Raw genomic sequence first — 27,020 nt, 5'->3', positions numbered from 1 at the left:
CCTCGAATCTGTTCTCTCTCGCTTTGCGTATATAGCGCGCGCGCGCCTCAACTCGCGATAACGTTCTAGAAAGTTCGAGAGTTCGTCAAAGCCGTGACGTCAAGCCCGCAGCGATACAAAACAGCGCGGCTCGCGCCCAATAACCCCAAACTCGCTCGACTTCAGACCGATTCGCACGGGCTTCTCGAGCTTTCCAAAAATCGCACCGGCATCAGATGCACACGGTTATTCGCAGTGAAAAGAAGAGATAGTCGAAGCTTCGACGCTTATATACCTACTTAGATTGTTCGCGAAGTCTCAGCGCAATTGTATTTTCTTTTCGTTTTTCACCCCGAGGAGGATTTTCTTATTTTCTTTCGTCGTCAGTCCTTTTGATAAGCTATATCGTTGAATTATGGAAAAGGTGAGTGCTTGTAAAATAATTCAATAAAATGGATGAGTGGTTGACCGCATGCACGTTGTTGCTGCTGTGTTTATTCTAGAGCTGCACTGCTCTCGCGGGGTATGAGTGCAGCAGTGGATTATTTTGGGTTCGCGATTATTCGATCAAGATTTATCGGGTTTATCGGGCTCTCTTGGATGAGTTCTCAATCTTTGCTTCGTGCTATTTTTTTGTGGTTAGGGTGTAGTCGCGATTTTTAATTGTTATGCCGCTTCGAGTGAATATGTTTATTAGATGAAGCCCGAGAAATGCCTTGTCATAAGGTACTTGAAATTTTGAATGCAATTTTACGGTCATTTTATCGAATGCGTCTTTCAATTTTATATTTTTATATTTTATCGAGACTCGGCGGTCTGAATATGCTAATTCTTGCGGTTGGATTGTGCAAGTTTGCCGTACAGTCATGCCATGAGTGTCCTTGGTGAAATTGTTAAACACTATTCCTCATTGATGTAGATCAGGCATCTAACTTGAATAAACGTTTTTTAAAGGTATCCATGCTAAAGGATTTAGGAAACAAACTCTTGGCAGAGAACAAGTTAGACGATGCTATTGATATTTACACACAAGCTATAGAAATAGATAGCAAAAATCATGTATTGTACAGCAATCGTTCCGCAGCTTATGCTAAAGCTGGAAAATACGATTTGGCACTCCAAGATGCTGAAAAGACTGTATCGCTTAAACCCGACTGGTCAAAGGGATATTCGAGGAAAGGCAGTGCTTTGGCTTACCTAGGAAGATACGATGACTCGATTGAAACTTACTCAAAGGGACTGCTATTGGACCCCAGAAATGAACAATTGCAATCTGGTTTAGAAGAGGTCAAAGCTCAAAAAAATAGTCAAAGTCAATTTAACAGTCAAGGTGCTTTACGTAATCCCTTCGTCGGGGCAGATGTCATGACAAAGTTGAGAAATGATCCCAGAACAAAGGCTTATCTGGATGATCCTGAGTACATAAAAATGTTGGATAAGTTTCGAACCAACCCCACATCTTTAAGTAATTATTAAAATTTTTCCACATTTTACAAATGTAATTTTATTGGTATCTTCAATACTAATTAAAAATTTGCTATATAATTTTCAGGTTCTCATCTGTATGACACAAAAGTAATTACAACACTCGGTGTACTGTTAGGCTTCAATGAGACGGAAATGAATATGGATGTTGATCCTCCTAAGTACGAGGAAAAACCACAGAAAAAGGCAGAAGAGCCAAAGCCAAAGCCAAAAGAAGAAGAAAACCTATCTGCAGAAAAGAGGCAAGCTTTGGAAGAAAAGAATCTTGGAAATGCAGCCTACAAAAAGAAAGACTTTGAGGAGGCTTTAAAACACTACAACAAAGCCGTCGAAATCGACCCGACGGATATTACGTATTATCTAAACATAGCCGCAGTTTATTTTGAACAGAAGGAATACGAAAAGTGCATAGCACAATGCGAAAAAGCCATTGACATCGGTCGCGAGAACCGAGCCGATTTCAAGCTGATCGCGAAGGCTTTCACGAGAATCGGTCACTCTCACAAGAAAATGAACAACTGGAAGCAGGCTAAAGTGTACTACGAAAAATCGATGTCGGAACACAGAACACCGGAGATCAAGACGCTTCTGTCTGATATCGAAAAAAAGATCAAAGAAGAAGAAAGGAAAGCTTACATCGACCCTGTTAAGGCTGAGGAGGAAAAGGAGCTGGGTAACGAGAAGTTCAAGGAAGGTGATTACGCGGCCGCTGTAAAACACTACACAGAAGCCATCCTCAGAAATCCTGATGACCCCAAGTACTACAGTAACCGAGCAGCGTGCTATACAAAACTGGCGGCATTCGACTTAGGTTTAAAAGACTGCGAAAAGTGTGTAGAGATCGACCCCAAATTCATCAAGGGTTGGATCAGGAAAGGCAAGATTTTGCAGGGAATGCAGCAACAGGGCAAAGCAATCACCGCATACCAAAAAGCGTTGGATCTGGATCCAACCAATGCCGAGGCCCTCGATGGATACCGCTCATGTTCGGTAGCCGTCAGTTCCAACCCCGAAGAAGTCAGGAAGCGAGCCATGGCCGATCCGGAGGTGCAGAGCATTCTCAGAGACCCTGCCATGCGACTTATCCTCGAACAGATGCAGAACGACCCCAAAGCATTGCAAGAGTAAGTAGCCTTTGTGTTCATCATTTTTATTTAATTATTTTTATAGCGTTGAATGAAAATTAATTCGTTAACTTTTCATTGCAGTCATCTAAAGAATCCAGACATCGCAGCAAAACTTCAGAAGCTTTTGGAATCGGGACTTGTAGCCATACATTGATAAAGTTGACATTAACAAAAAACATTTTTATATACGTATAGCTCCAGCGAAACGCTTTTTCCATTAAGTTCCTTCCGCGCAAAGGTCAACTCGAATTATATTCTATTTCACTGTTATTATTGTCATCATTGTGTATCAACTTTTTACAAAAATAGGGTATTTTTACACGTTTTTGTCATTGATTGCCTACGTGTATCAGTTATGTTATTCCCAACTTATACACTAAAGAAAAATACAGCAAAAAAAGTAGAAAGCAAAAATACGAAAAAATGTGTTCAGTTTAATTCAATATTTATATATATATATATATATAAAAAATTATAAATTGTAATAATAGGCAGTAAATAATTTAACTAATTATAAAATAACAATATCTTTTCGTTTTCAACGAACCAAAATAATTATTTTAAAATTAATAATTCCAAATATTTTGATTTGTAAAAGCAAATCACATTAATCATGCGTCAAAACGCGGCCTTTTCCAGTCCATTGCTCCTTTAAATTTACTTTCAAGCCCAAATCTCTCAAAGCTGCCTTTAGGTCGTTTTCTAAATTTTCTCCGTGTTTCTCGAGAGCACTGTTGAATATATCCTCAATGCCATATACAATAAATTCTCTCGATTCATGCTTATTACGGACCGACATATTCCTGACTGCCCAAGAAGCTTGCTGAATCACATTGGCACTATTGGGATAAGCTTTGACTGCATCGATTATAATCGGCACGGCCCCGCAATCGTAAAAGACGCCAGCGTTTGAGGGACTTTTCAATGTCAATGCTGATATGCAAGCAAGTCCTGCTGTTACTACAGCTTCTGAACTCTGTAAATAAAAACAGTAATGTATGATGACGAATCATAAAAGAAGCTTCTACTTAACGAAAATTTTGTTTGTAGTCTTGTAATTATTACTTTTTTATTTTATTAAAAAATGCCAGTGATTTTCGTTCAAGAGGATGTAAATAAATCTGATTTCGATAAATAGAATTTAAAGCGTGATTTGAATTTATTCCCTGTTATTTTCCAAATTAGGCAATAGTTTGATAAAATTTTATTTTTTCATACTTACCCTTAATCTACTTATAGCATAGACAATCAGTGGAGCAATCCCAGATGTTATAATATGAGCTTTCACATCGTCGTTACCAGCTAAGTTTTTGAGTAACTTAAGCGCTTGCCAGTTGATTTTTTCTACATCAGGGTAGTTTGTAAATACATCTAAAATGAACTGTAAACCCCCAGCATCTTCGAAATCTTGGCAGAATTCATTTCGAACTATTATGGATGCTGCTGTTAACATTATTTCTCCTACTATAACTTTATCAGTCTTGTAAACTGTAACATTAATGAAATTATTGCACATTGTTAAAGTATTATGAACACTTGTTCAGTTTTTGTTATATAAAAAGAGGAAATATTACTTGACAGTAATCCTGTGAGTGTACGCAATGTTTGTCTGGCAATGGTGGCAGCGTGTTCATGAGCTTTTCCATAAGCATGTCTTATATCATCGTCTAATGTTAGGGCTCTGAGTACAACACAAACTTCTTTGACAACGGCAACATTGGCATCTTTTTCATGAAGTATGGACTTTAAGTTTTCCAAAACTCCTGCATTGAAAATCATTTGCCTGTTGATTTCATGCTTCATACAACATTCCTTTATCCACTTCAATATTAACTGCAGTGTCTGTGGGTCGTTGTGGTTACTATCTAACAAGCTGGAGAATATAAGAAAAATTACACACAACTCACGTGTCAGACAAATTCAAAGAAAGATGTGCTACAAACCTTTTCTGAAGCTCTACTCCAGCATCATCTAATAAATCAGGATTACCTGTCATCAAGACAGTCATTGTTTTCAAGGCTGTCCGGAGCAGAAGAGGCTCATCCTTACAGCTAGTTATCACCTCCAGCAGTGTGGTATAGGCTCCATTTTTCCCCGCAAACACCCTCCTGGCGATATCCTTCTCCAGTTCAGACTTGAGCTTGTTCAGCAAAGGAGTCGCATGCTCATGTTCAGCTGTCTTTGCACACTCTGCGAGCTTCTTTATGCAACTTGTAATGTCATCTGTCGTACTGTTGAGGGACAAGTCCTTGATGATGTTAGACAGGTCAACTCCCTGGAATAGTGAGAGAATCGTCGTAAAACGTTTGATAAAACGAACGCATGAGTCACACGCGTATTTTTTTATTTTTTTTAATCTTCACCTGCGCATTGAACTGGTCGATGGCATCCTTGATAGCCTCCTCGGGTGACATGGAAAACTCCTTGATGTTCTCCTGGACGACCTCGTCGTACGTCTCCTGGGTTATCACACGAACCATCTCGCGACTGATGAGGCTGGCTCAGTTTATACGAAACAAACGCGACCGACAGTACGCACTTTATAACTGGGCCTACCTGGAGCTCCGAAAATAAACGCACCTGAGACAAGAGCAGCGCAGAAAACAAAACGAAGCTTCGGCAGTGTTTTAAATAACTGGTCGTCGCGTAGCAGTAGACAGTTTCGAGCGGAGGCGTTGTTTTTCGGCGAGAATTAATAAAGGACGCATGCCGCCGAACGTATACACAGCGCGCGACTCGTGTAGTATTTTCCTTATAAAGAAGTCGCCGAGCGCGAGAGAGCTGATGCTTTCGATTTTCAGGGTCTCTATGTAATCGTGCAGAGGAGGGGATTGCAGGCAGTTTGTTGGATATATATATATATAGTGTGTGTTAGTTAGGCATAGTACGTGCGTGCGTATGTGGACTTTTTGTGCAATTTCGCAAAGCACGTGTATAAGGAAAAGTGACTGCAGAGGGCGTTGATGGAGAGTCGCTGCAGATTTGAAAAAGTGTTCTGGATGCAGTGTACGCGCGATCGTCAGCTGATGAGAAATTTGTTTTGGAGTAGCGAATGCGAATGGAATTAATAATATCTTCTTACCTCTTCTTCTTACTGGACGAATTTAAAACTTAAAAAAAACAATACGCTATTGTTATATTTGTCCTACTATTATATGCGTATAACATTAAAGATAGGTCATACTTATGGCCTATGTTAGCCTACATTAAATTGATTAAATATACAAATAGCTATAAGTAGATATAATGGTAATTAAGGTTGGCGTCGCGCCGCTTTGGAGCCGTCGGGGAAACCTAGCGTCCGTCTGCTGTCTGGAGACGTAAAGACGCGATCGCACAGATCCCCCCCCCCACTCTCGACTAAACTACCTTAGCCAGGTCAAAATGCCTAAAATTACATGCGTATAAGGGCCTGCTCACTGCTGGGGGTGGCAACTTCATCAGTCATACGTACTGAACCTCCACGGACGGTCGACGTCATAATATAGTGTGATTTGTAAGTAGTTTTTTTTTTGTACTGCAAACGTTTAATTTTTCGATTTTAAAAATATTTCTAATCCAATACAATCACCAGCGTATGGCAGCGCTATCTCTTATAAGAGCGGACTCTTCATTATTAGATCGAAGAGAACATTGTATAGTACCGATCATTATTAAAGCTTAAGCGCGACAGCACATACAAACGTATATATTGCTTTATTATAATTACAGAGTCCAATGCATTGGAATTTTAAACGTTAAATGCAAGACTGTGCGTAATTCATTATTAGTGTTCGAACGGTGATAGATTAATTTCGTTACTTCAGTGCTGTTGTGTATATAAATACGCCTTAGAAGAGGCAAATCGCGTAGTGAGGAACACAAACAAAACTTTCGGTTTTTGATGCCAATAATTAGTGCAAAAGTTCGAGTATGGCTGAAATTAGTGAACTATTTTTTCACGACGCTCATGCCGAAATATTAATGACAAAAATTAATGACTGTCTTTATTTTCCTTTTGTTCTAGGACAACTGAATTAAAACTAGTTCCAATATGCAGATTCTTCCCGTCGTACTTACGCTCACAACACTTTTCACTAGCATCACAGTCTACAGCCAATACCATCATTACGAGCAGCTCAATAGCGACGTCGAGCTCGTTCAGCTGATTTTCCGTAACGGAGAACGGAGACCCTACCCTGGCGAAAGCTATCCACTGGACCCGTACGCCTCAGCTATCCCCTACGACGGTCGGCTGACGGATCTGGGCCGTTATCGGGCTCGTCGTCTAGGGATTGCTCTACGTAGAAACTACTTCAACCTTCTCCCCAATGGACTTTACACCTACAGTACTTCTTTGGACAGTTGCAAAGAGTCGCTCGAGGAAGTGGTCAAGGCACTGTGTGCTAAAGAGTGCGTCAGTACGAAGACGATAATTCCGTCAAGGGAGATCGATGTTGTTTTGAATAGCAAAGCTTGCTCGAGGTATCACTCGGAACTGAATAAGCTCAGAAGATCGGCTGAGGTGCAGAAGATGCTTGCCAAGTATGACGGCTTGTATAGGTGAGTTTAAACGTTTACGCAAACGATTTGTTACATAAATAACATTCGATAAACCTATCGAAATTCACCAGGTACATTACCGATAAGACCGGCTTAAGACTCGACACGGCGGACATGGACGAGCGTATCTACGAGCTCTACAACCTCATGGAATCTCAGAAGAGCATGAACCTGAGCCTACCTAACTGGTGTCCAGAAGGCGTGTACGGTCTTCTCAACGAGATGACGTTTTTGCACTACAGCCTCGAATCCCAGAACGACGAGTTGCGACGATTGAACAGTGGTCCACTTATACGTCGTTTCCTCGACGCGATGACAGCAGCGAAGACAAAAGCCAAGATTCATCTGTACAGTGGGGAGGGTCACAACGTCGCGGCGCTCAGTCGTGCTCTTAATAAGCGCTTTCCTCGAGTTCCCAATTACGGCAGTGCCATCATCCTGGAGAAGAGAAGAGAAGTTGGAACTGGTGGCAGAGTCTTCGTCAGAACGATGCTGTGGACCGGAGTGAGCGAGAAGATGTTTCCGATGCATCTTGGAGGTTGCGCCGAGTTGTGCCCTCTGGATCAATTTGTAAGGATCGTTGCTGAAACGATACCCGGTGAAGTGGAACTCAAGTGCTTGCTCGATGACGTGGGACATGACGACCGCGTCGTTTTGACTTAAATGTCTTGGGGCTCAGACTGCAGACATTTTTATCGATTTATTCAGCTTTCTATGGCATGATAATTGATTATTAACTTGACAGTCTCTGTTTTTAACAAGCTGAATGTAAATGTGATATATTTTTGATCGTCGTGTTTTTAATTTCTTTTCTGACAATCTTACTTCTATTCGCTTGGTTATCATTCAATAATGATCTGCAATTTTTCATTAAAATATTCTTTTTATTGATCAAAAGTAAATGAAGATAAATTATTTGCATGTACAACTTATTATAAAAGATCGAATCTAATTTCTTTTCTACATAACAAACATAACAATTAATATTTTTTTACGTAATTCAATAATGAAATCTTTTCTACTTGACGTAAATTGTCTGTCTATTAAAATTACAGAATGCGTAATTTGTTCATCGCAATTCAATAAAATTCACGAAACAAATTGAGTAAATTTGCCACTTGATTTACGCAATCGAAATTCAAACAACAGATAATTGCCACTCACCAACTATCGTAATTCACAATGTTCTTCGCTTATACAGTTTCAATATGTACTGTAATTTTGTAAAACATTTTATCATAATAAATAAATGCATTGACAAAAAACAATCGGAGATATGTATGCGCACTGGACTCTCGCACTCATTTTCACTTGTTGTACAATGTACGCATGCACGCACAGTTAATAACATCTATTTGCTTTTTTTCTTTTCGTTTACATAACTCATTTGATCTTTTAAAAATTCATGCGAGAATTTACTTCATAACACTTCACAACGTAGACTCGTCTTTCTTGGCGACGATAATAAGTAATATATACATTGACATAATTATAATATACATATATTAAGATACTCTCGTCTTACTTTTATCATCATTCATGTAAAGTTCCACACACAGTAATATATATAATATAATATATGTATAACGAATAATTTGACTTATGATGCTGTGAAAACATTAAAGCCAATAAACCATCAACATATAATATAATTTTCTCTCCTTTTCATTTTCTCTCACCTTTCTAATTATCAACGTGTAAAAAATCGTACGCGCAGACAAGTGATTGCAGTATAAAATCGAGCTTGGCATTTGAAATTTCGAAACTTTCTGACGCGGATCAAGGCAGATAAACACGAAAAGTCACTTTTCGCGCGACAAACTAGTCTCGTGACAGTCTTTCTCATATCGTCTATATACAAAATAGCATTGACATTTTTTTTTTGACATTTACCCGTCTCCACATTTCTCTCGTTCCTTTTATCTTTAAAAAAAAACCTACTAAAATATCTCATCGGTACACAACGGAGTTTCGGTAATCGAGTTAAGGAATGTATGGCCCTGGCGAAAATATTTCTTCTTAATTTTGTTCTGTTACAAGCTATAAAATACGTTATTTCTATGTACAATTGATCATTTTTCGGCGAGCGTGATTTATATAATTAATACTATCAAAAAGACCATTATAAGCAAGAAATTTACGAAGCAATCGTGAGCGAAGATAAAGAGTCGTGAAAAATATTCGAATTCGTAAAAATGCAGATTCTTATTACAAAAGTGAATAGAACAAATCTTTTCGTCAAGGTAGTCATACAGAACTTTAAAATGCAAAATAGTTATCCGCTCCAGTTGAGCTGGCAATACGTTATTTCTTAATGAGAGATTCACACGGCAAGAAATTTACAATCACTGTACAAAGAGTCACAAGATAGAAAGAAAACATTTTGCTAGACTCGGGCATGCAGTATCTTATGTATACTCTCTTAGAGCTCGCAATATACAAAACGTCTTCGACAATATATTTATCTTACACGAAAGCTAATAAAACGTTTCACGATACGTATAAGGTAGCAGCGCCACGGAAGACAATATTATGGTTGGTTAATTTAAAATATCAAATTTTTTCCCGGTACTCCTCACGAGCGGTATACATGTATATTTTGAAAACATATTAATAAATCAAATTAATAAAGATGCATACAAGTGTTTTTTTCCTAAAATTTACAATATTTATACACAATAAAGATATGTAAAATAAAAAATAGCGATTTAAATAGTTAGTAACAACAACAAAAAAACACTTGAGGAATAGATTACTTTGATCACATTTGATTGTAAAAGTTCATTAGTATATACAATTGCAGCAAAAATCATTAGGATATTTTTAAAATTCTCAGTAAAGATCTGTGAAACTTGATTAAAAAAATAACTGCGGAGTAACTTATATACAAACAATAAATAAAACAATAAAATCTGTTATATGTGACAAGACAGTATTTGCTTGCGATATTTTCACTTTGATCCTTAAGGATGTATTCCTTTTTAATATAGTTTCTGAGGATCTACCGCTCGTGAGACCGAAGCTAAGCAATATCGCCAGAAAGCTATACACCAAACTGACTCCACCTTTAATTGTACTGACAAACCATTTGGTACGAACTTTCGTAATATATCCTAATGTATATAATACGTAAACACGACCGACTCATCAGCTGTCAGGATCAGACTAAATGTAATATAAACAACAACATTCGCGACGGTACGTCGTTGATCACGCTGCTAGGGGTCGCTATGCGCGATTCTTGGCGTTCGAATCGCGCAACGTTCGGGCTCGGTCACAACAATATATACTTGACATCGCGACGCGTTTACCACTGCGTTTATCTGTAGGATAAGTTTATTCAACGTAAATTTTCTCTTTTATATATTGTTCGCTAGCAGACACGGCTTTGGCGTTGCTCACGTTTGCTTTCCGGCCTATTTCTGCGTAACTTATTTACAAAAATACAATATGTTATTGGAATAAATATATTTCGCATGAGCTGATAGTTCAATTTCTTCAAGCGTTCAACGAGGCATATTAAGGCGTGCGCATATCACAATCTAACGAGCATCCAGGTTTCGCGTATGCCTCGAACAAAGGGAGTTGCAATATGCGCGTGACTTGTAGATAGTATATATATATATATATTTCATAGCAAGAAAGTTTTTGGCCATTTTTTGTTTAGCTTTGTATAATAAGCCTATGGATGGGTTGAAAATTTGATATCTAGGGTGAATGTTTGGTAGTTTCAGATAAAGAATAAAGGCATTTTAATATTACTTATCACAGTGGTTATTTCGAGCGACCATTTTCAATTCTTTTTAATATTTATTTTGCAATCAATAAATATTTATCTTTATTATTTTCTAAATTCTATCCTCCTCTTTATTGTTTAATTGATATCAGTCGTTAAAATTAATAGTTTATTTAAAAATATGTATATTTTTGATTTTTGCATGAGTCGCTAAATAGTATTATTTGAGAACAGAAAAAATTTCAATTAGTAAAAGCTATGGAAAAATCTTTCGTCATTATGTATATAGTAGACTTTTGTAGTTTTATTAAATGTTTAGCAACATTAGTTTTTAGTATTCTTAAAGACTTCCCAAGTCTTTTGCTTTTTTTTTTTTTTTTTTTTTGATAAAAATTTGAAACGCTATCTAATATTTTAAAAGACTATCTACCGTAAAAAATGTTATAATGTAACAAGTGATCAGTATCTTAGCATATAATTTGAATATATGTAAAAAAACTGGTATTATTATTAGATTATAAAACGGATTTTCATTATGTACAAAAACTTTTGAAGAATCATGCAAGTCCTTTTGCATAATAGCTGTTGCAAATTTAATGTTTTTTTGTTTAAAGTATAGGAATATCTTTAAAATTTTTCGATCACTTTCAATGAGCAATCCTTAAGTAACTAGCGTCAGTGTAAATCTTCACAATGATTTCAAATTGAAAAAATATCTCTCTACCAAATTCCCTGATGATATCAAAGTTTCAATCCCACGTATAAAATTTCGAACATTATTCTAGATTTCTTTGCTCGAATTCGACAACATACACACCCATGCGCGATTCCATTTTCAAAATAATTATTCAATCACCGCTAGGCCACAAGCAAACTTCGATTTATTCACATTCACAAATTGTTTGTGAATAAACTAAAGTTGCCACTACTTATTCAGCTCTTTTTACCCTTTAACAGAAATACATTCATGTTGTCCTTACCCTTTACATAGACTTGACCCCTGGGCTCGTAATTATATCTCTCGGCAATGACATCGAGACAATTGCTGGCAAATTGGATTTCACCGGCTACGCCGGTCGAGTCCATCCTTGAGGCAATGTTCACAGCATCACCCCATATATCGTAGTATAGTTTGCTGGATCCTATTACTCCAGCTGTTACGTCGCCGAAATTAAAGCCTACGCGAAGAATTAGCTTGAAACCGAGAAGATCTTGGTTGAAGTCATAAATAACCTTGTGCATAGCCATCGCGAAGTCTAATAGCTGGTAGATATGCGTGTGCTCATGTTCACTTTGTTGTCTGACCTGGTGATATTGACGAAGAAAAATATATTATCAATTTTATTCATCAAAGTAAGAACTATTAATGTTGACAGCGTGATAATTTACATACCTGAGGATTTAAACCGCTAGCAGCCATGAAAGTACTACCGATCGTTTTGATCTTCTCAACGTTTGAGTAGTCCTGCTTTTCAAGCAGCTCGTCAAAGTCTCCGATTAACTCATTGAGCACCCTCAAGTACTCCTTGCCCCCGAGATACGATTCGTCGTAAAGCTCATTGAAATTCACAATAGTAGCAAATATAATACCCACCGCCTTGTGGTTCTGCGAGTACTTGGCGGTGGTCTTTAGCTGATCAGCCACGTACTTCGGTATGATGTTATGTAGCAGCCAGTCAGCTTGGTTCTTCATTGACTGAACGCGACTCTTGTCACGTGCTGCCACTGCGTTACCGTGGAAACTCAACCTGTAGCTGATCTCGAATTCTCGGTTTAGAAACCAGACGAGAAGTAGTAGCAATGCCAGATCAAGAAAGATTTCTGAATTATATAGACGCTCGTTATATTTACGAGCTTTTCCACTTCTCGAGGCCGTTTCTCCTTGTATGACCTCGCTAGGCGCGTCAGGTGGGACATCCGGTAGCTCAGGTCTCAAAGTATTCGAGATTGACAAATCGTCGGGGTTTAAGGGTGGAATGGGAAATACTGGACGATCGTTAAACGAGTCGTTATTACCTGTGTCAAAGAAACGATTTCTATTAAGTACTTTGCACATCAAATTTTTTTTTTCTGAATACTCTTTCAAGATCTTTACTTACCTAACTTAACATTTAGCTCCATAGATACATTCGGTTGCAACGTAATGACCCGTTGTTGATTGTAGTACGTTACGTGGCTCATTACAAGGCAGATAAATAGGATCCCGGTAAGGGTCACAAGAAGATTCTTCATCCAGCAGTTTAGTTGGGTAAAGTTGCAGAAATGCACGAGACCAACGATGACGAGGTAGCTATAATAATACTCAAAGTGGCTGAGGCTTGAGCGTAAACTGTTGCAAGAAAAGTTCATAAGAATAGAAACGATAGGCAGGCCGACAAGAAAGGCGCCACAGACGTGCCATGGATACCACTTGGAGAAAAACTTAAAGATTCGATGAGCAAACGTAGCATGCATCGCACTGAAAATTAATAAAATAATTTTTAATGCTTGTTCGACTTTAATCATCAGTTTTCGTCTATGAATTCCTACCTTGGGTCGAACAATTGACGGATGCACAGCGTAACAGCGAAAATCTGTATAAGAGTTGCGAGGCCAAAGAAGACGAGATAATGAACGGTGGGTTTGCACAGCAGGAATAGAGCTATCGTGATGGCCGTATAAACGAGGGCCGAGATCAGGATGTCGAAGTAAGTGTTGAACCGCGAGGTAGCGAGAGTCGGCGGATTGCCACCGATGCCCTCTGAGGCCTTGTGAGCATTCTCCCGGTACTCGTTCTCCATTTCCTTGTTCTTGAAGAACAGCGTGACACTCGATAGAGGCGGCTTGACAAAGTACGAACTTTGGGATGATACGTTGTCCTGCACGCATCTACAAGAATACTGATGCTCATAAAAACGTTCTGGAATGAAAAATAATGAGTTAAAATAAAAAAATAGCTTACCTTATTAGCTGCAAGTCAGATTGCTTTCTGAGCTTGTGAAAGCACGCGCCGAATGTGTCGGTCACAGCCGGAGGAAACGGGTACGGCGGAACCGAAGATGAAGGCTCGTGAGTAGAATTCAGCGTCGAACTCGAAGTATAATATCCACTCACTCTTGGTCCCAATAAATCACCTTGAGCCATTCCATTCATCAGGAACAACTGATAAAAATGATATATGCCCGATTAAGCATACACAAGACAAAAGCCCCGATTATCACCAAGCATTAGCTCATTCGTAAAATACCTGTTGCTGTATGCTACTACGTCTACTGTTGCTACGAATGCCAGAATCTTTCCTACTGCATACAGAAGATGCATGACTCAATGTATCTTGCCCAGGAAGTAATGGACTGGAAGGCATTGGATTGGGATCCATTTCTACACCATTACTGACAGTAGCCTGGACAAGAAGTTCCACACATTTAAGATTCCCACAACAATCATGCTTCATCCTGCAAAGCCACCCCGCGAAACCACATGCTTACATAACTAACACACTACCTTTTGCAATCCATTGCTCTCAAGAGAAGCAGAGGTCGCAGATGCAGCCATCAGTCCTTGATTAGCCTCGGCGACGATAACGCCTCTTCTGTCCTCTCTATCGAGCGGAGTCATCTCTTCGGTTGTACGCTGACGCTGCAAATACCTCCAAGCTTTACTTCGACCGGACTTCTTCTTTCCGTAACTGGCTGTCGAAGTAGGCGACTTGTTGGTGCCTTCCTTGTCATCGCCCTGATCTGCATCGTTGTCCGAGTCGAGAATGCTCGGCAAAGAGTTAGCTTTCATTCGGTAGCTACTCGAGTTTGTTACCATATGCAGGTAGTGAGGCCGCGGTTTTGTTTGATTGCTGCAAGAGGCCAATCGGTGACGTGCGTGCAGTACTGGAGAGATGCTCGTTGGCGAATTGACATTGTTTATGAACTGCGACATAAAGTCTGCCTTCCGGGTTTTTATAAAGTAAGTCTTGATGCCTGGAAAATTCGAAGAATTTTTTCTTTCATTTCTATAGAATAGTTTGTTTCACAATGCACTTTCATCAACCGTAAAGCTAAATGAGTTTAATTTCTCAATGGTTAAAAGATACGATCGTGAGCTCAATTGAAAGGAAAATTTCCTGGTAAAAATCGACCATAAAAAGTGAAGAACAACTCAAGCTAAAAATATAACAGCTTCTGCCAGCACAATCTCAACATAAAGCCATTATTACGAGATAAACCAACTTTACAGCACCCGTACAGCAGCTCGATAGCTCGTCGTAAAAAAGCATCTCTCTCTCTCTCTCTCTCTCTTTCCTCAAACACACGCATGTATCTCTTGGTGCAATAAAATTACCGTTGACTGGCTCCCCGTCTTCCGTGAGATACTGCTCCTCGAGGAAGCTGAGCGTCTTCTCGCTCAGATGTACTCTCCCAGGTTTGCCGGTGCTCTCGAGTTTGTTAGCCAGAGTGACGTCGTTCGACCAGACGTCGAACTTGAACCTCTTGGTGCCGACGATGCCGCAGAGCACAGTACCCGTGTGTACACCCACGCGCATGTTAACTCCTTCCCTACGCTCGATGTCGAATTGCTTTATGGCCTCGATCATAGCTGTGGAGGTAAAAAACAAAGAGTAAGATTTATGTTTGGTTACAACGGTGGAGGTGTAATTGTGGCACAGATTTGCTCGGAGCAAACAGAGAGTCGGAGCAAATGTACTTATCGGACGTTTTCACGTTTTTCTCGATGAGGCGACCTTTTTTAAAATTAGATCCGCTGATAAGCGGGTTTAAACGAGCGGTGGAACGAGAGAAACCTATTTATATTTTCAATTACTTCGGTCCAATGAGCTTTTTCTTCTAGCGCGGAGAGTTTAATTAAAGAGATGAGACGATGGACGGAAATTTAATCGGAGTGATGTTACGGTGATCGAAAAGTCCAATGAGTTCTCCACTGTATTATTAATTGCTGTTTCTAATTACAGACGAATATAGATAGATAGCTAGAGTAATTATACAGCATAGGAAAAAAAATAATACACAGACTATGTCAGAATGACATAATGACAAATGGAGTGGCCGCTGCATACATGGAAGAAAAGTTTCCTCCTCGAGTGGAAAAATAATGTAACGTTTTTTATTTGACACAAGACAGTTACTTTGAATTTTCTTCAACTGCCCTGCACTAAGAAAAGCATTTTTATCGATGTTTTATGTAAAATGCGACTCACCCAATCCCATTTCGACGCAGCATTTTGCATGATCAGGCCTGGGTTCAGGACATCCACTGACGCAGTAATAACAATCTCCTAGAGTAGAAATTTTCTCGCATCCGTGAAGTTCGCACAGGTCATCAAATCTTTCAAACAAATCATTTAGTATCCCAACCAGCTCCTCGGCAGTCTTGTTGCTACTCATCTTGGTAAAGCCAACAATATCAGCGAACAATATGCTGACGTCGTCCATCGAGTGCATATTAAACGGACGGAACAGCGAGCGGATGTCGGTGTTGTTGGACGGTATGGAGCCCTTCTTTAGCGAATCCTCTCTTTCCCTTTCTCTCTCACTTTCTTCCATGAGCCAGTCAGCGACCTTGGGCGGCATCACCGAATGTATCATTTTCTCCTTGAGCTGCTTCTCCATCTCGAGCTGTCGGCGAACCAGAAGCGACTGGCCTACCTTCATGAAGGTGCCTCGCATTCGCACAAACGTCATTATGAGGATGTGTACGCCGATGAGGTGGATACAGATCTGCATTAAAATGCGAATGGCCAACGTCGTTGCGAAGTTTATGTCTTCGTGCGGAGTGAGAGTAATGTCGACAGAATGGACACTCTCACTGGCGTTCAGAAGATTATGGTTGGTGTTCATATTGGACACGAGTACGGGTAGAACTCCGGGTATTTTACTGGCTGTACTGTTGATAAGGTTGTTGGTATCGTTTATGAGTCTTTTAAGCCTCAGTAATCTGTTTGAGTTGTTTGAAGAAGCACTTTCTGGACCTGCCAAAGGTTTGTCATCTTCGATGTTTAGGCGTACAGCATTTGGTGTTTGGATTACTACGTCAAAGTACTCCTGCTTGGTGCTCTCCGAGCCATAATAATAGGCAGTTAGAAATTCAAAGAGAAATGAATACAGTGTGCAAATTAGAGTACACGCGTACAGTGGCATTGGCAAGACTGTGTATATGAGCAGCAAAATTTCTGAGCACAATGCAAAGTGTCCGACCTGAAATTAACACATAATACAATAAGTTTTTTTCACAGTTGACTCAGCAATGCTCAGATCAAGTGAACAAAGTTGAGTGAACAAAGTTGAGGCGAAACTATTTAGCAAATATAGATAAACCTATTTCTAAAAATATCAGACTCACTTAATTTCTAAAAGCTCAGTTTGACACTCACCAATGTTAAGCCATCTGTATCAGGTGGCACATAGACCAGAAACACTATTGATAAACAACAAAGCATCAAGGCAACTCCCACAGATATAGGCAAGACAATACTTCTGTAGTGGTCTGTGTGAGTGAGGTAAAGAATTGCCGAGACCATTGCACCAACAGCGGTGAACATAACTGCTATATATGGCCAAAATATACTGTTGTTTTCAATTCCAAGGATGACAAAATAAGCCAGCCAGGAAACCGATATCAAAAGAATATAGGTGAGCGCGTACCTGAAAAGGTTATATTCATACTTGAATGGATCTATTTTAATAGAAAAATTGCCACAGAGCTAGCAGATATACATACAGACACAAACTTATCTAGGTACAGAATTTTATGCAAAGAATGATAAGTTAGTACACCGTTACATCATTTATTCCTCTTTGTATTCAAAGCACAATTGTAAATGAATCCATTAGCATAGCAATTAAACATCTTATCAATACAAGTGTAAAGAAAACGCTGTCTATATAGCTTCTCACAAGTGTAACAGAAAAATCTAAATTTAAGACTCATCAACTTCTGAAAAGTCAAACACGCAGTCTTTCTTCACACGAGTAAGCGGTGAAAAGCCTCACCTGAAGCGCAGCCTAATCTGTGGAAATGCGCTGCACTTGTACTGTCCCTCCAGAATCTCAGAGTCAAACTTGGGATTCCACCAGGACCTGGGTGCGGCTCTCTCGAAGGGTACAGGTAATCCAACTCCGCAACAACCCAAACCCTGGCCACTGTGCGCCAGGTAGGTTTGGATGTACGGAGCCAGTGAGATGTGTATCTCGTCGCTGGCATCGTTGTTCTCATCCTTGGCGTGAGTAAAGCTGACGGAGGAGTCGCGCTTACGAGCCACCGGCAGGGTCATCTTGGAGGCTGCTGATAAGAGAACGAGAGCAACAACACCTGACACCAGTCGCGTGAGAAACAATGGCCATCACTCCAGCGAGAAACCGAGGACTCCGAAAAACCGAACCGACGACGAAGCACTGCAGCAGCTGAACGACGACGGCGGGAACATACTTTTTTCTCGTTCTCTCCCAGCTCGTGCAGCGCTTTTTATCGCGGCGAGATGGAAAACAACGCGAGGAGCAAAAATTCTCTGGCAGAAAAAGAGAGAGAGAGAGAGAGATAGAAGGTCAAGGGCGACGAGGCCGCGGTTCTTGAAGCATCGTCCCGCTTGGCTGCTGCTGCGGACGGGATACGACGACGACTGATCCGTGTGCACACTACCTACTGCACAGTGTGCCGTCACTTCGCTCGCTCTCTCGCGCGCGCGCGCGGGCGCGGGCGGGCGGGGATCAGCTGTTCCTTGCTCTCGTCATGTTTGTCGCGCCGCTATACAGGTATATTGCCAACGAGTATACGTGCAGATCTACTCGGGGAGGAAAAAAAGTGGAAATAGCGATGTGTATATGCAAGCTCTCCGCCGAGGAGCTACTGTGCTATAACGTTCTGCCGTGTGATGGAGATAAATTTGAAGAAATGTTGGCCGAGAAGAGACCGAAAGATGACTTTGACGTTATTTCGAGGACTGCCGGTTATCTGCTGAGAAGATTAGAGATGGTTTTTTTTTTTTATTCGAAAGATACTCGATGAATGTAAGTATTTTCTGCGGATGCGTCTGTTCTTATTCCGTCACGTGCTTGCGAAAACGACGGATTTATCTTTCGGTGAGTTTGGGCGTTCTATATGCAGGTATAAGCTTGTTTGCTAAGAGTTGAATAAGTATCTCATGTTTGTAAATAACACTCGTATGTCACACCTGTTTATGTACGACGAAAGTACTCGTTGCAACGCGTATACATATACATATATATATGCATCAGCATTGACGTATTTTCGAACGTATTCTGTCGTCGTATGCGGATTATACCTATATATGCAGTATACATATATGTCTATTGTTTTCTATAGCTATTTCGAGTTCGAACGTGTACGAAGACTATGAGATCCGACAGATCGCGCGTATAAACGGTTTTGAGATTCGCTTTATTATTTCGCTTCGATTATGTAGACCTGCATTTTTGCACCTTGTGCCCGAAATAAAAATTTGGCCGGTTCATTAAAAAACTTGAAGCTTCCGCTTCGCGTATACAATTTTATGCGCCATTACCTGAAAGTCATGCGCTCTGCAGTGGATGAGCTGTGAAAACGAAGGGGATGAAATAAACTTGTCCGTTGACAATAGTATTCTGCGGCATATCGATGACGTGCGATTCAACAAGCGGGGCTGCTCCAAAAGCCAAACTGCCATATTTCGGTATAAAACCTTTGTCGCGATGCATTTCTAATCATAAAGATTAAAATATAATATATATATATATATATATATATAAAGTAAAAATCAAGCTATTACGCATCCCCAAGATTCGCGAACTATAACATACACATATAGATATATCCAAAGTCCAAAGCCCGCGTATATATCTCCACTTTCTCTCTCTCTCTCTCTCTCTCTCTCTCTCTCCGTCTAGGGTAATTAGAACGTCCACCCCCAGCAAATTGCAGTAGCCCTATAGGCGAGCGCGCGCGCGTGCATCCAACGACGACGAGAGCCGCGGCAATTTACGAATCAGACACGCTATGGACACACGCCGAAACTCTGTAATACGTATACGTGTATATATATATATATATATATATATATATATATATGTTACATATACACCTGTGTGTGTGTGTGCCATACGATGTATGTATATAAGCGTTAGCATTAAACGGAGGGTTGAAGCGATCGGTTGCGCGCGCATCCGGTACTCTCTCTCTCTCTCTCTCTCTCTTTTTTTTTACCTGCGTGAACAGTGGCCCCGAGCAAACGAAACTCGCAGGAGTCGCTCGGCTAGCTCCGATCGCTACGGATTATATACTCACGATCCCGAATCCTCGGACTATATAATACACCTATTTACTCTATTTTACCTCGTTCTTCGAGCTTCCTGTGACTCGTCGAGCCCGTATTTCATAGTGATCTGCGATGGAGATCGGTAATCGCTGTGTCAGTGATCAGAAATCGGTTGAGTTTTTTTAGTGCGATTCGCGATTGCAAAAAATAGTGCGCTTACGCGGAGTCCAAGGCAGATAGGATCGATAACTTCGAAGGTAAATATATCGTTATTCGATCGCGTGTAAATGATCTTCTATTTCGTTTTTAATCAGTCAAAGGATTGTTTTTTTTTTTTTTTTTTTTTTTTCAAGTCAGGCAAATGCTCGGAACCGTCGGAGACTCTACTAGACGCTGCGACTGAATTTTTCCTCCTAGTCCTTAAAACTATCACCAAAAAAAAAAAAAAAAAAAAAAAATGATCGGTCCATCCTCGAGCTCGGAGCCAACCGACGAGTCTCATCACCTCCAGCTCTACAACCACCAGAAGCGTCGTGCCCTCGAGGAGCTCGACATCGAGAGCATCTGCGATGAGGTTTGCGGACACCAGCACCAGCTGATGATGAACCAGCAATTGGTGCACAAGAAGCCCAGGCTGGATCTACAACAGATCGGCGATCTGCTCGATCACGATGTGCATCAGGCGATCTACGCGTCCGGTTTTTTCGACGGCCAGCAGCAGCAGCAACAGCAACAGCAACAGCAACAGCAACAGCAGCAGCAGCAGCAGCAGATCGTTCAGCCGCAGCAGGAGACACCGGTTACGAGGCTCGAAGTTCTCGTCGTCGATGGTAACTGGGACGATGCGCTCGAGAGCTTTGAGGCTGGTGAGTTTTCTATTTCTAATCGTTATTTAAAGTTTTTCACGCATTTTTAAGCGCTTATATAAGAGTTAATAAAAATACGTTACTTAGCTACCCTCGTTGATAACGATAATCGTTCGAAGTCATTTTTTAAATTCATTGTTTCGGCTAGATGCGCTATAATCGAAAATCGATTGTATGATTAGCGATAGTTTTTTGTTTCCTGGAAAAAAGTGACTACGGCTGCGTGATTAGGACGTGCCTGCGCCAAATCTCCGCGACGTCAGCTCGATTTCATCTCTTGGAGCCTCTTTCAGGCCTTTGGTTAGTCGTATCTGTTCCGATAAATAAAAACGATCATTAGCTTATTACTTGTACCTTTAACGCATCGTTCGACTGGCAGTTCGATAAGACAATAATCCATCGCTGTATATTGAGGTTAAAAAGTTCATCGGGTAATGCAAAGCAACGACAAATTCAGAGTACCTGCTCTGTAAAGTTGAACAAAAAGAAAAAAAACGCGTCTCTCGCTCTACGCAAAAGCTCGAAAGCCCGCAGAGCCAATCAAAGTTTCTCGCTTGACGAGTAGCCGACACGCCACCCACTATACTTACACACACAATCTCGTTCTCTTTCGCAACCCCTGATGATATTGCAGCAGTGGCAGGGGCGACTACGACGACGAGCTTCACGGAACTCGGTCTAGTCCAGCAGCAACAGCAACACGAGTTACACAATATCCAGGCCGTCGACTTTCAAGACCCTTACTGGAACCCCCACCAGCCAACGCAGCAGCTAAATCAGCAGCAACAGCAACAGCAGCAACAGCAACAGCAGCAACAGCAACACACGGCGATGCCGAAGGTGCAGCATCATCAGAGTAGCGAGACTGGAAGATCACGAGGTGGAGGAGCTTTCGGAGCTTTGCCGGCGACGGGACAGAATTACGAGGATCAGGAGAACGGGAATCTGTCGTGGCTGCTCGATTTCAAGCTCGATTCGTTCATCGAAGCGCCCGAGGATAGGAGCGTTCCGCCCAAGGATCTTCAGGGTACGTTTTTATTGCGCGAACGCGTTTCGATCATTGAAAGTATTGCAGATTTTACAATTGCATCGACGCTTTGACCCAAGATTGTTCGAAAAAAATTCGTGAATTCGTAGAAGAAGCCCGCCATATGGCACCCGACGCTTATATATATATATATATACGTATAACAAGAAAGTCCCGACGCCGACGCTCGCGCATGCAGGTATATACAAAGACGCCGAAAGAGTGCCAGATTGCGTGCATAGAAATGTGTCCCCAAGTCTACGGCTAACCGATAATTTATTGGCTATGCATTATTCAACAACGTTTCACCATATATATTAGCCTCTCTCTCTCTGGGTATTTAAATTTTCGAAAAACGCTCTCGCCGTCCAACTGCGATGTATCCTTAATTCGGGCATTAAACAACTCAGCCGCGACATAATTCTTCCTTTTCAGGCAACGTCAAAAACAAATTCACCAACAACAATAGAACATCGAACACTTACGAAGCAGCAAAGCGATCGTCGAGTAACTACGAGGCTTCCGGAGCGACGAGGCATAATAACGAGAACGTTTATTCCACGTCGAGCAACAATTCCTACAACTACGGACTGACGGAGAATCGAAATCGCTGCCAGGGCCCGAAGAAGCCGCCGTTCACCTATACCGAGCTAATCGAACACGCGCTTCAGGAACGCGGCGAACTCACCGTTTCCGCAATTTACCAGTGGATCTCGTAAGTCGATTATTCGCATATTTTTATAATTTTACAAGGCAAGCATTTCGCTTGCCAACGATTTTCGAACATAACGTTCCGTAGCCGTGTCTATACAATCCCCTCGGTAAATCACGCAGAGATATTATTCGCCCTTCGCTCGCGAGCTATAGTATAGCACACGGAATAATATTAATCTATAAAAAGGTTTACTCCGACCTTTCACGCGATAGAGAGGCCGACGTTATTATAAGCATCCGCTGATGTGTGTCTCTGTGTGTGTGTGTGTGTGATATGTCGTCTTGCGAATATTCGACCCGAACTCGAACTTTGATCAATCCGTGGATATCGCTTAGAATTAAAATATTTTCCTCGATTGACAATTCATCGAGCATCTCTGAATCACCGGGATTAAGATGTTTCCGTACAAGCAATGCTAGACATACTTTAATTATAAGATCTCGACGTGCCTCCTTCCTGCGCCAATCAACACACTGACTGGACTCAGCTCTGGCGAAATCAATTAAAGCAACGAAATCCCGCTATCAGTACCCGCCGCAATGCGTCGTGTGCAGTTCAGCCAGCTTTTTAAAATAAAATAAACAAAAATTATTTTTTAAATAAAATAAAAGCTCAGCGGCCATCTTATCGCGTAGATTCCCACTCCTGTGTGGATAAAAGGTAGCGGCCCACACCCACCAAAGTCCGAAAGCTCGGGAGCTTTCGAGCCGAGAGAAGGCCAGCAGCGGCGCAGGTGGTACGGCCTGGTACCGGTGGCCCCATCGACCGACACAGCTCGGCACCGCCTCCGCTCGCTCTTTCCCCGTGTATATAGGTATACGAGTAGTGTATCTAAAGCCAACCCCCTGTATGCGCAACGCACACGCCACTGGCCATTTCGCCGAGCAGTGGAGGGAAGAACTTTCGTATGACGGCCATTGCGAGCCTCGCGACGCGATCGACCTTTCGAACGAGCGAGAAGATGGTTTCCTTTGTCCTTTTAGAATTGATTTTTTTTTTTTTTGTTTTTTTTGTCTCTCTTTTGCGGAGGAGTATTATACATAAATATATCGAATACTCCGCTCTTATTGCTTTGTCTCGCTAAGCTTGCGCGCTTGATCTATATATGAATTATGAGTCGCGGGTAAAAAAAAAAAAAAAAGAAGCTCTACTTTGGCTCTGATTTCGAAAAGAATCGCTTCGCAAACGGGCCGTCTACTGAAGGCCGCAGCGGTTTCACCCTTTGTTCAAATATTCTCAAGCTCGTAATCGATCGGCAAACATACACAACGTTTAGCGCAGTTTACCGAGGTTTCATCGCGCTTACATCCAGCCCATAACGAGTTAATCGTGCCACCCTTTTATAATACATCCTAACGGGAACGACTCATAATCGTCAAAAATTACCGATATTAACGATCAAGCTTCGAACGTTCGAACGAAACAAAAAGAGTACGCGTGCGCGGCTACTATTTGTACCTATGACTATAATAGCCGGATAAGCTCGTCGGCATAATCAGCCCTATACCTATTACACACCAAACCATGGACACCCCCCTAAAGACAGAAGGAAAAGGACCAGGTCGTCAATCCCAAAATTCCGGAAAAAAAAAACACACACACACACACACCCGCTATTACACACAGAAGACAACTCGCACGCTTGCGCAGTCTTTCACGCACGAGAGAACATCGCCTCGTGTTCAGCGAAGCGCGTAAGCGCGCCGTTTAGTCGCGTGCAGGCGCAGGTGAGCCGATAATATATACCCCCCTTGATGAATATATATATATATATATACGAAGGAGCGTATAGCCGAGAAATAATTAGAAGCGTAGCTCGAGGCGCACAGGGCTGATACGTCGGTGGTTAACGTGCCGTGACCCCTGAACTGATCGCCGCAGGTGAGAGAGGGCATGTTGTACACACAGGATAGCTTATATATATATATATACTATGTTCTTTGACTTGCTTCCGTCGTCGGTTCTTTCGTCGCTCGTCTTTGTATGCGCGTGTGTATGTACATTATACTGGGATATACATTGCAGAGTAAAGCACTTTTACAGCTGTGATGGATATATTATATGCGCGCAGGGTGTTGGTTCTCTTTTTACGCGAGTGTGGAAAAGGAAAACGGTTCGCTTAGGGGGTGGGGGGTAAGTTTGGACGAGGAAAATTGATGGGATTGTGAGGAGAATGCAGGGACAGGTTGAAAAGGAGTATAAGGTTTTTACGGGATAATTACTCGGTGATAAATGAAACAATATTAAAATCCCCTGCCGTCATAAAAAAAGAGACATTTAAAAGTTGACGGACGATTAAAGTATGTATATATATATACAATCGTGTGCTGTACCGATCCAAGACGATCACGAGACAGCTTATATACTGCTATACCCAAGTAAAATCGTCATTTTCTCACCGACGGAACTTATTAACCGGCTCTGTACATACTGGTCTCTTTGGGGCTGCTTCTTTCTTTTCCCTTCAGTATGATGATATATCACGACCCGTGATCGAAGCTTCGTCGTATATGTAAAGGAGAAGGTCACCCAGCTCTCGGATTTATTTTCGTCGCGGACTGTCTCGCGATCGTTTTTTCCTTCTTTATATACTTCGCAATATATAGACAGGGATATTGGATTATTTTTTAAAACGAAATTGCTTCTGTGAATGACGAACGTATTTTTTTTATTTTTTTCCTGCAGAGAACACTTTCCCTACTACAAGAGCAACGACGATCGATGGAAGAACTCGGTGCGGCACAACCTGTCCATAAACCCTCACTTTCGCAAAGGCTCGAAGGCGCCACACGGAGCTGGACACTTGTGGGCTATTGCCAGTCAGGACGAGTCGAAAACGCCGCGTCAGCTATTCAATATAGCTTCGATCAGGCAGGCGCTCAAGAATGAGGAGGCAAATAACGCGATGCCAAAGCCCGACTCGTACGTTAAGCAGCCACTCGATTATCCGTATAATTTGTTTAAACTATCTGTGAAACGTAAATTTTTAAAATGCCTGTCCATTCCTTACATTTTTCTCCATGAAAAAAGATTTACAAACTCGACAATAAAAAGATAAAACCTCCTCTCGCAGGCGTGTGGTAACAATAGACGAAGTCGCGGCCGCGACGGCCAGTATCGCTCAGCCGGTCGAGGAAGACAACGCCGGCGATGCGATATCGCTGGAGCACTGCGCCGAGCAGATTCTCAGCGGAATAAAACGAGAGGTGGAAGTGCAATATCTAGTACCGATGATGGTCTCCAATAACGGAGAGATCGTTCACAATCAACAGTGCCAGACGAACGGACAGCCGGACTCGCTTTGTCCTGTCAAAGAAACTGGTAAACTTCTTTTTTTCCCAAGTCGAAGAGCTACTTTTGTTTTTTTTTTTATAAATTTACAGTCTCGATACTTCTTTCTCCACAGACTTCCTGAACCCAGTCTCGAAAGAAGTGGTAGCCGAGGAATGCGGCCTGATCGGCGAGGGCTACCTCGTGACGGACCTAAATCCTTCGTCCTTAGGCTTGAACATGGCCGAGTCGGAAGTCGTGACGACGGACAATCTCTTCGGCGAGGAATTGAGCTTCCAGTTTTACGAGTTCGCCTCGGCCTCTCAACTTCAATCTGCCTGACCCTCACCGAGCGGCAAGATCCGCCTCATCCTCATCGACGAGTCGAAGCTCTCCGAGGACAGGGACCAACTATCCAAGTACATAGTATCCGACAGTTTTGAGCCTCTGCTGCTGAAGTACGATGAGCGTCGTTGAATGGGGATGAGGTTTACTTTTTCTTGAGACACATTTGACGACGATTGAGAGGCGAGTCGATGATATGCGAAAATACAGTGCCTGAATTGTGTGCAAGCGGAATACGCGTTATTTATTACCAAAATGTAACTGTAACACTTAATTATCCTAGTCCTCGTAGAAGCGTGTGTAATGTTTTGTTTTTTGTATTAGCTGGAGAAATATTAAAAATATAATATTTACAATTTCATAGATGCTTTTATAAGTTGTTCTTTCAAGTCTTACGTCTCGTCGGGTGAACCTTTCGTTTTAGCGCGATGTAATAGTTCTTATAAATGTAGCATGAAGTATGAAGGCTTCGACGATAATGTTTTCTTCCTTTTCTTAGGAGTAATTGAATTAGACATATGATGCGTTTTCCTTGACAATTAATTCATAGGATGTAAAACTTTGTCGATTTTGTAACATAAAAAAACAATAAAAGAAATTAGTCATATACTGCATAAAAATAAAGCACAAAAAGCAAAATTATGATAAATAATGAATAAAAAAATGTAGTGTAGTGTTTGATTTTCAATA

At 41.3% G+C, this 27,020-nt stretch overlaps 5 protein-coding genes across 9 annotated transcripts; 3 read left to right on the top strand and 2 right to left on the bottom strand.

The window, feature by feature from the left end:
* The first annotated feature begins 81 nt into the window (after positions 1-81).
* On the top strand, positions 82-3,731 carry LOC100119701 (stress-induced-phosphoprotein 1). Its single transcript, XM_001603379.6, has 4 exons — positions 82-403; positions 934-1,444; positions 1,532-2,588; positions 2,673-3,731. The coding sequence occupies exons 1-4, from the start codon at positions 395-397 to the stop codon at positions 2,743-2,745; spliced, it is 1,650 nt and encodes a 549-aa protein (XP_001603429.1). The 5' UTR covers positions 82-394; the 3' UTR covers positions 2,746-3,731.
* On the bottom strand, positions 2,841-5,409 carry LOC100119665 (armadillo repeat-containing protein 6 homolog). The gene is made up of 5 exons (XM_001603349.6): positions 4,955-5,409; positions 4,535-4,866; positions 4,166-4,464; positions 3,814-4,079; positions 2,841-3,567 (listed from the first exon to the last, which is right to left on the bottom strand). Exons 1-5 carry the CDS (start codon positions 5,069-5,071, stop codon positions 3,199-3,201), a joined length of 1,383 nt encoding a protein of 460 aa, XP_001603399.1. The 5' UTR covers positions 5,072-5,409; the 3' UTR covers positions 2,841-3,198.
* On the top strand, positions 5,095-9,961 carry LOC100119625 (venom acid phosphatase Acph-1-like). 2 transcript variants are annotated; one of them, XM_003426274.5, is made up of 3 exons: positions 5,095-6,087; positions 6,598-7,133; positions 7,205-9,244. In XM_003426274.5, the coding sequence occupies exons 2-3, from the start codon at positions 6,625-6,627 to the stop codon at positions 7,794-7,796; spliced, it is 1,101 nt and encodes a 366-aa protein (XP_003426322.1). In that variant the 5' UTR covers positions 5,095-6,087; positions 6,598-6,624; the 3' UTR covers positions 7,797-9,244. The 2 variants fall into 2 exon arrangements, with proteins under 2 accessions (XP_003426322.1, XP_001603363.1); XM_001603313.6 differs by lacking the exon at positions 5,095-6,087 and adding an exon at positions 6,210-6,501 and having other exon boundaries at positions 7,205-9,961.
* LOC100119583 (adenylate cyclase type 9) lies at positions 8,493-18,699 on the bottom strand. 2 transcript variants are annotated; one of them, XM_001603279.6, is made up of 11 exons: positions 17,850-18,699; positions 17,231-17,501; positions 16,058-17,054; positions 15,184-15,438; positions 14,353-14,822; positions 14,096-14,251; positions 13,811-14,010; positions 13,399-13,737; positions 12,969-13,327; positions 12,263-12,885; positions 8,493-12,174 (listed from the first exon to the last, which is right to left on the bottom strand). In XM_001603279.6, the coding sequence occupies exons 1-11, from the start codon at positions 18,128-18,130 to the stop codon at positions 11,803-11,805; spliced, it is 4,323 nt and encodes a 1,440-aa protein (XP_001603329.2). In that variant the 5' UTR covers positions 18,131-18,699; the 3' UTR covers positions 8,493-11,802. The 2 variants fall into 2 exon arrangements, with proteins under 2 accessions (XP_001603329.2, XP_008206219.1); XM_008207997.4 differs by lacking the exon at positions 14,096-14,251 and having other exon boundaries at positions 11,233-12,174.
* Positions 18,700-18,858: 159 nt separating this feature from the next.
* LOC100119545 (transcription activator MSS11) lies at positions 18,859-26,937 on the top strand. Of its 3 annotated transcripts, none has more exons than XM_031927425.2 (7): positions 18,859-18,935; positions 20,585-20,973; positions 21,608-22,000; positions 22,436-22,715; positions 25,401-25,637; positions 25,789-26,036; positions 26,122-26,937. In XM_031927425.2, exons 2-7 carry the CDS (start codon positions 20,706-20,708, stop codon positions 26,325-26,327), a joined length of 1,632 nt encoding a protein of 543 aa, XP_031783285.1. In that variant the 5' UTR covers positions 18,859-18,935; positions 20,585-20,705; the 3' UTR covers positions 26,328-26,937. The 3 variants fall into 3 exon arrangements, with proteins under 3 accessions (XP_031783285.1, XP_031783284.1, XP_016838894.1); XM_031927424.2 differs by lacking the exon at positions 18,859-18,935 and adding an exon at positions 19,943-20,364 and having other exon boundaries at positions 20,465-20,973; XM_016983405.3 differs by lacking the exon at positions 18,859-18,935 and adding an exon at positions 19,943-20,364 and having other exon boundaries at positions 20,461-20,973.
* The last annotated feature ends 83 nt before the right edge of the window (positions 26,938-27,020 follow it).

This window comes from Nasonia vitripennis, chromosome 3 (genome assembly GCF_009193385.2).
Source record: "Nasonia vitripennis strain AsymCx chromosome 3, Nvit_psr_1.1, whole genome shotgun sequence".
Lineage (NCBI taxonomy): Eukaryota > Metazoa > Arthropoda > Insecta > Hymenoptera > Pteromalidae > Nasonia > Nasonia vitripennis.
The sequence above is the reverse complement of the archived record's forward strand: the minus strand, read 5'-3'. Positions and strand labels throughout refer to the sequence as shown.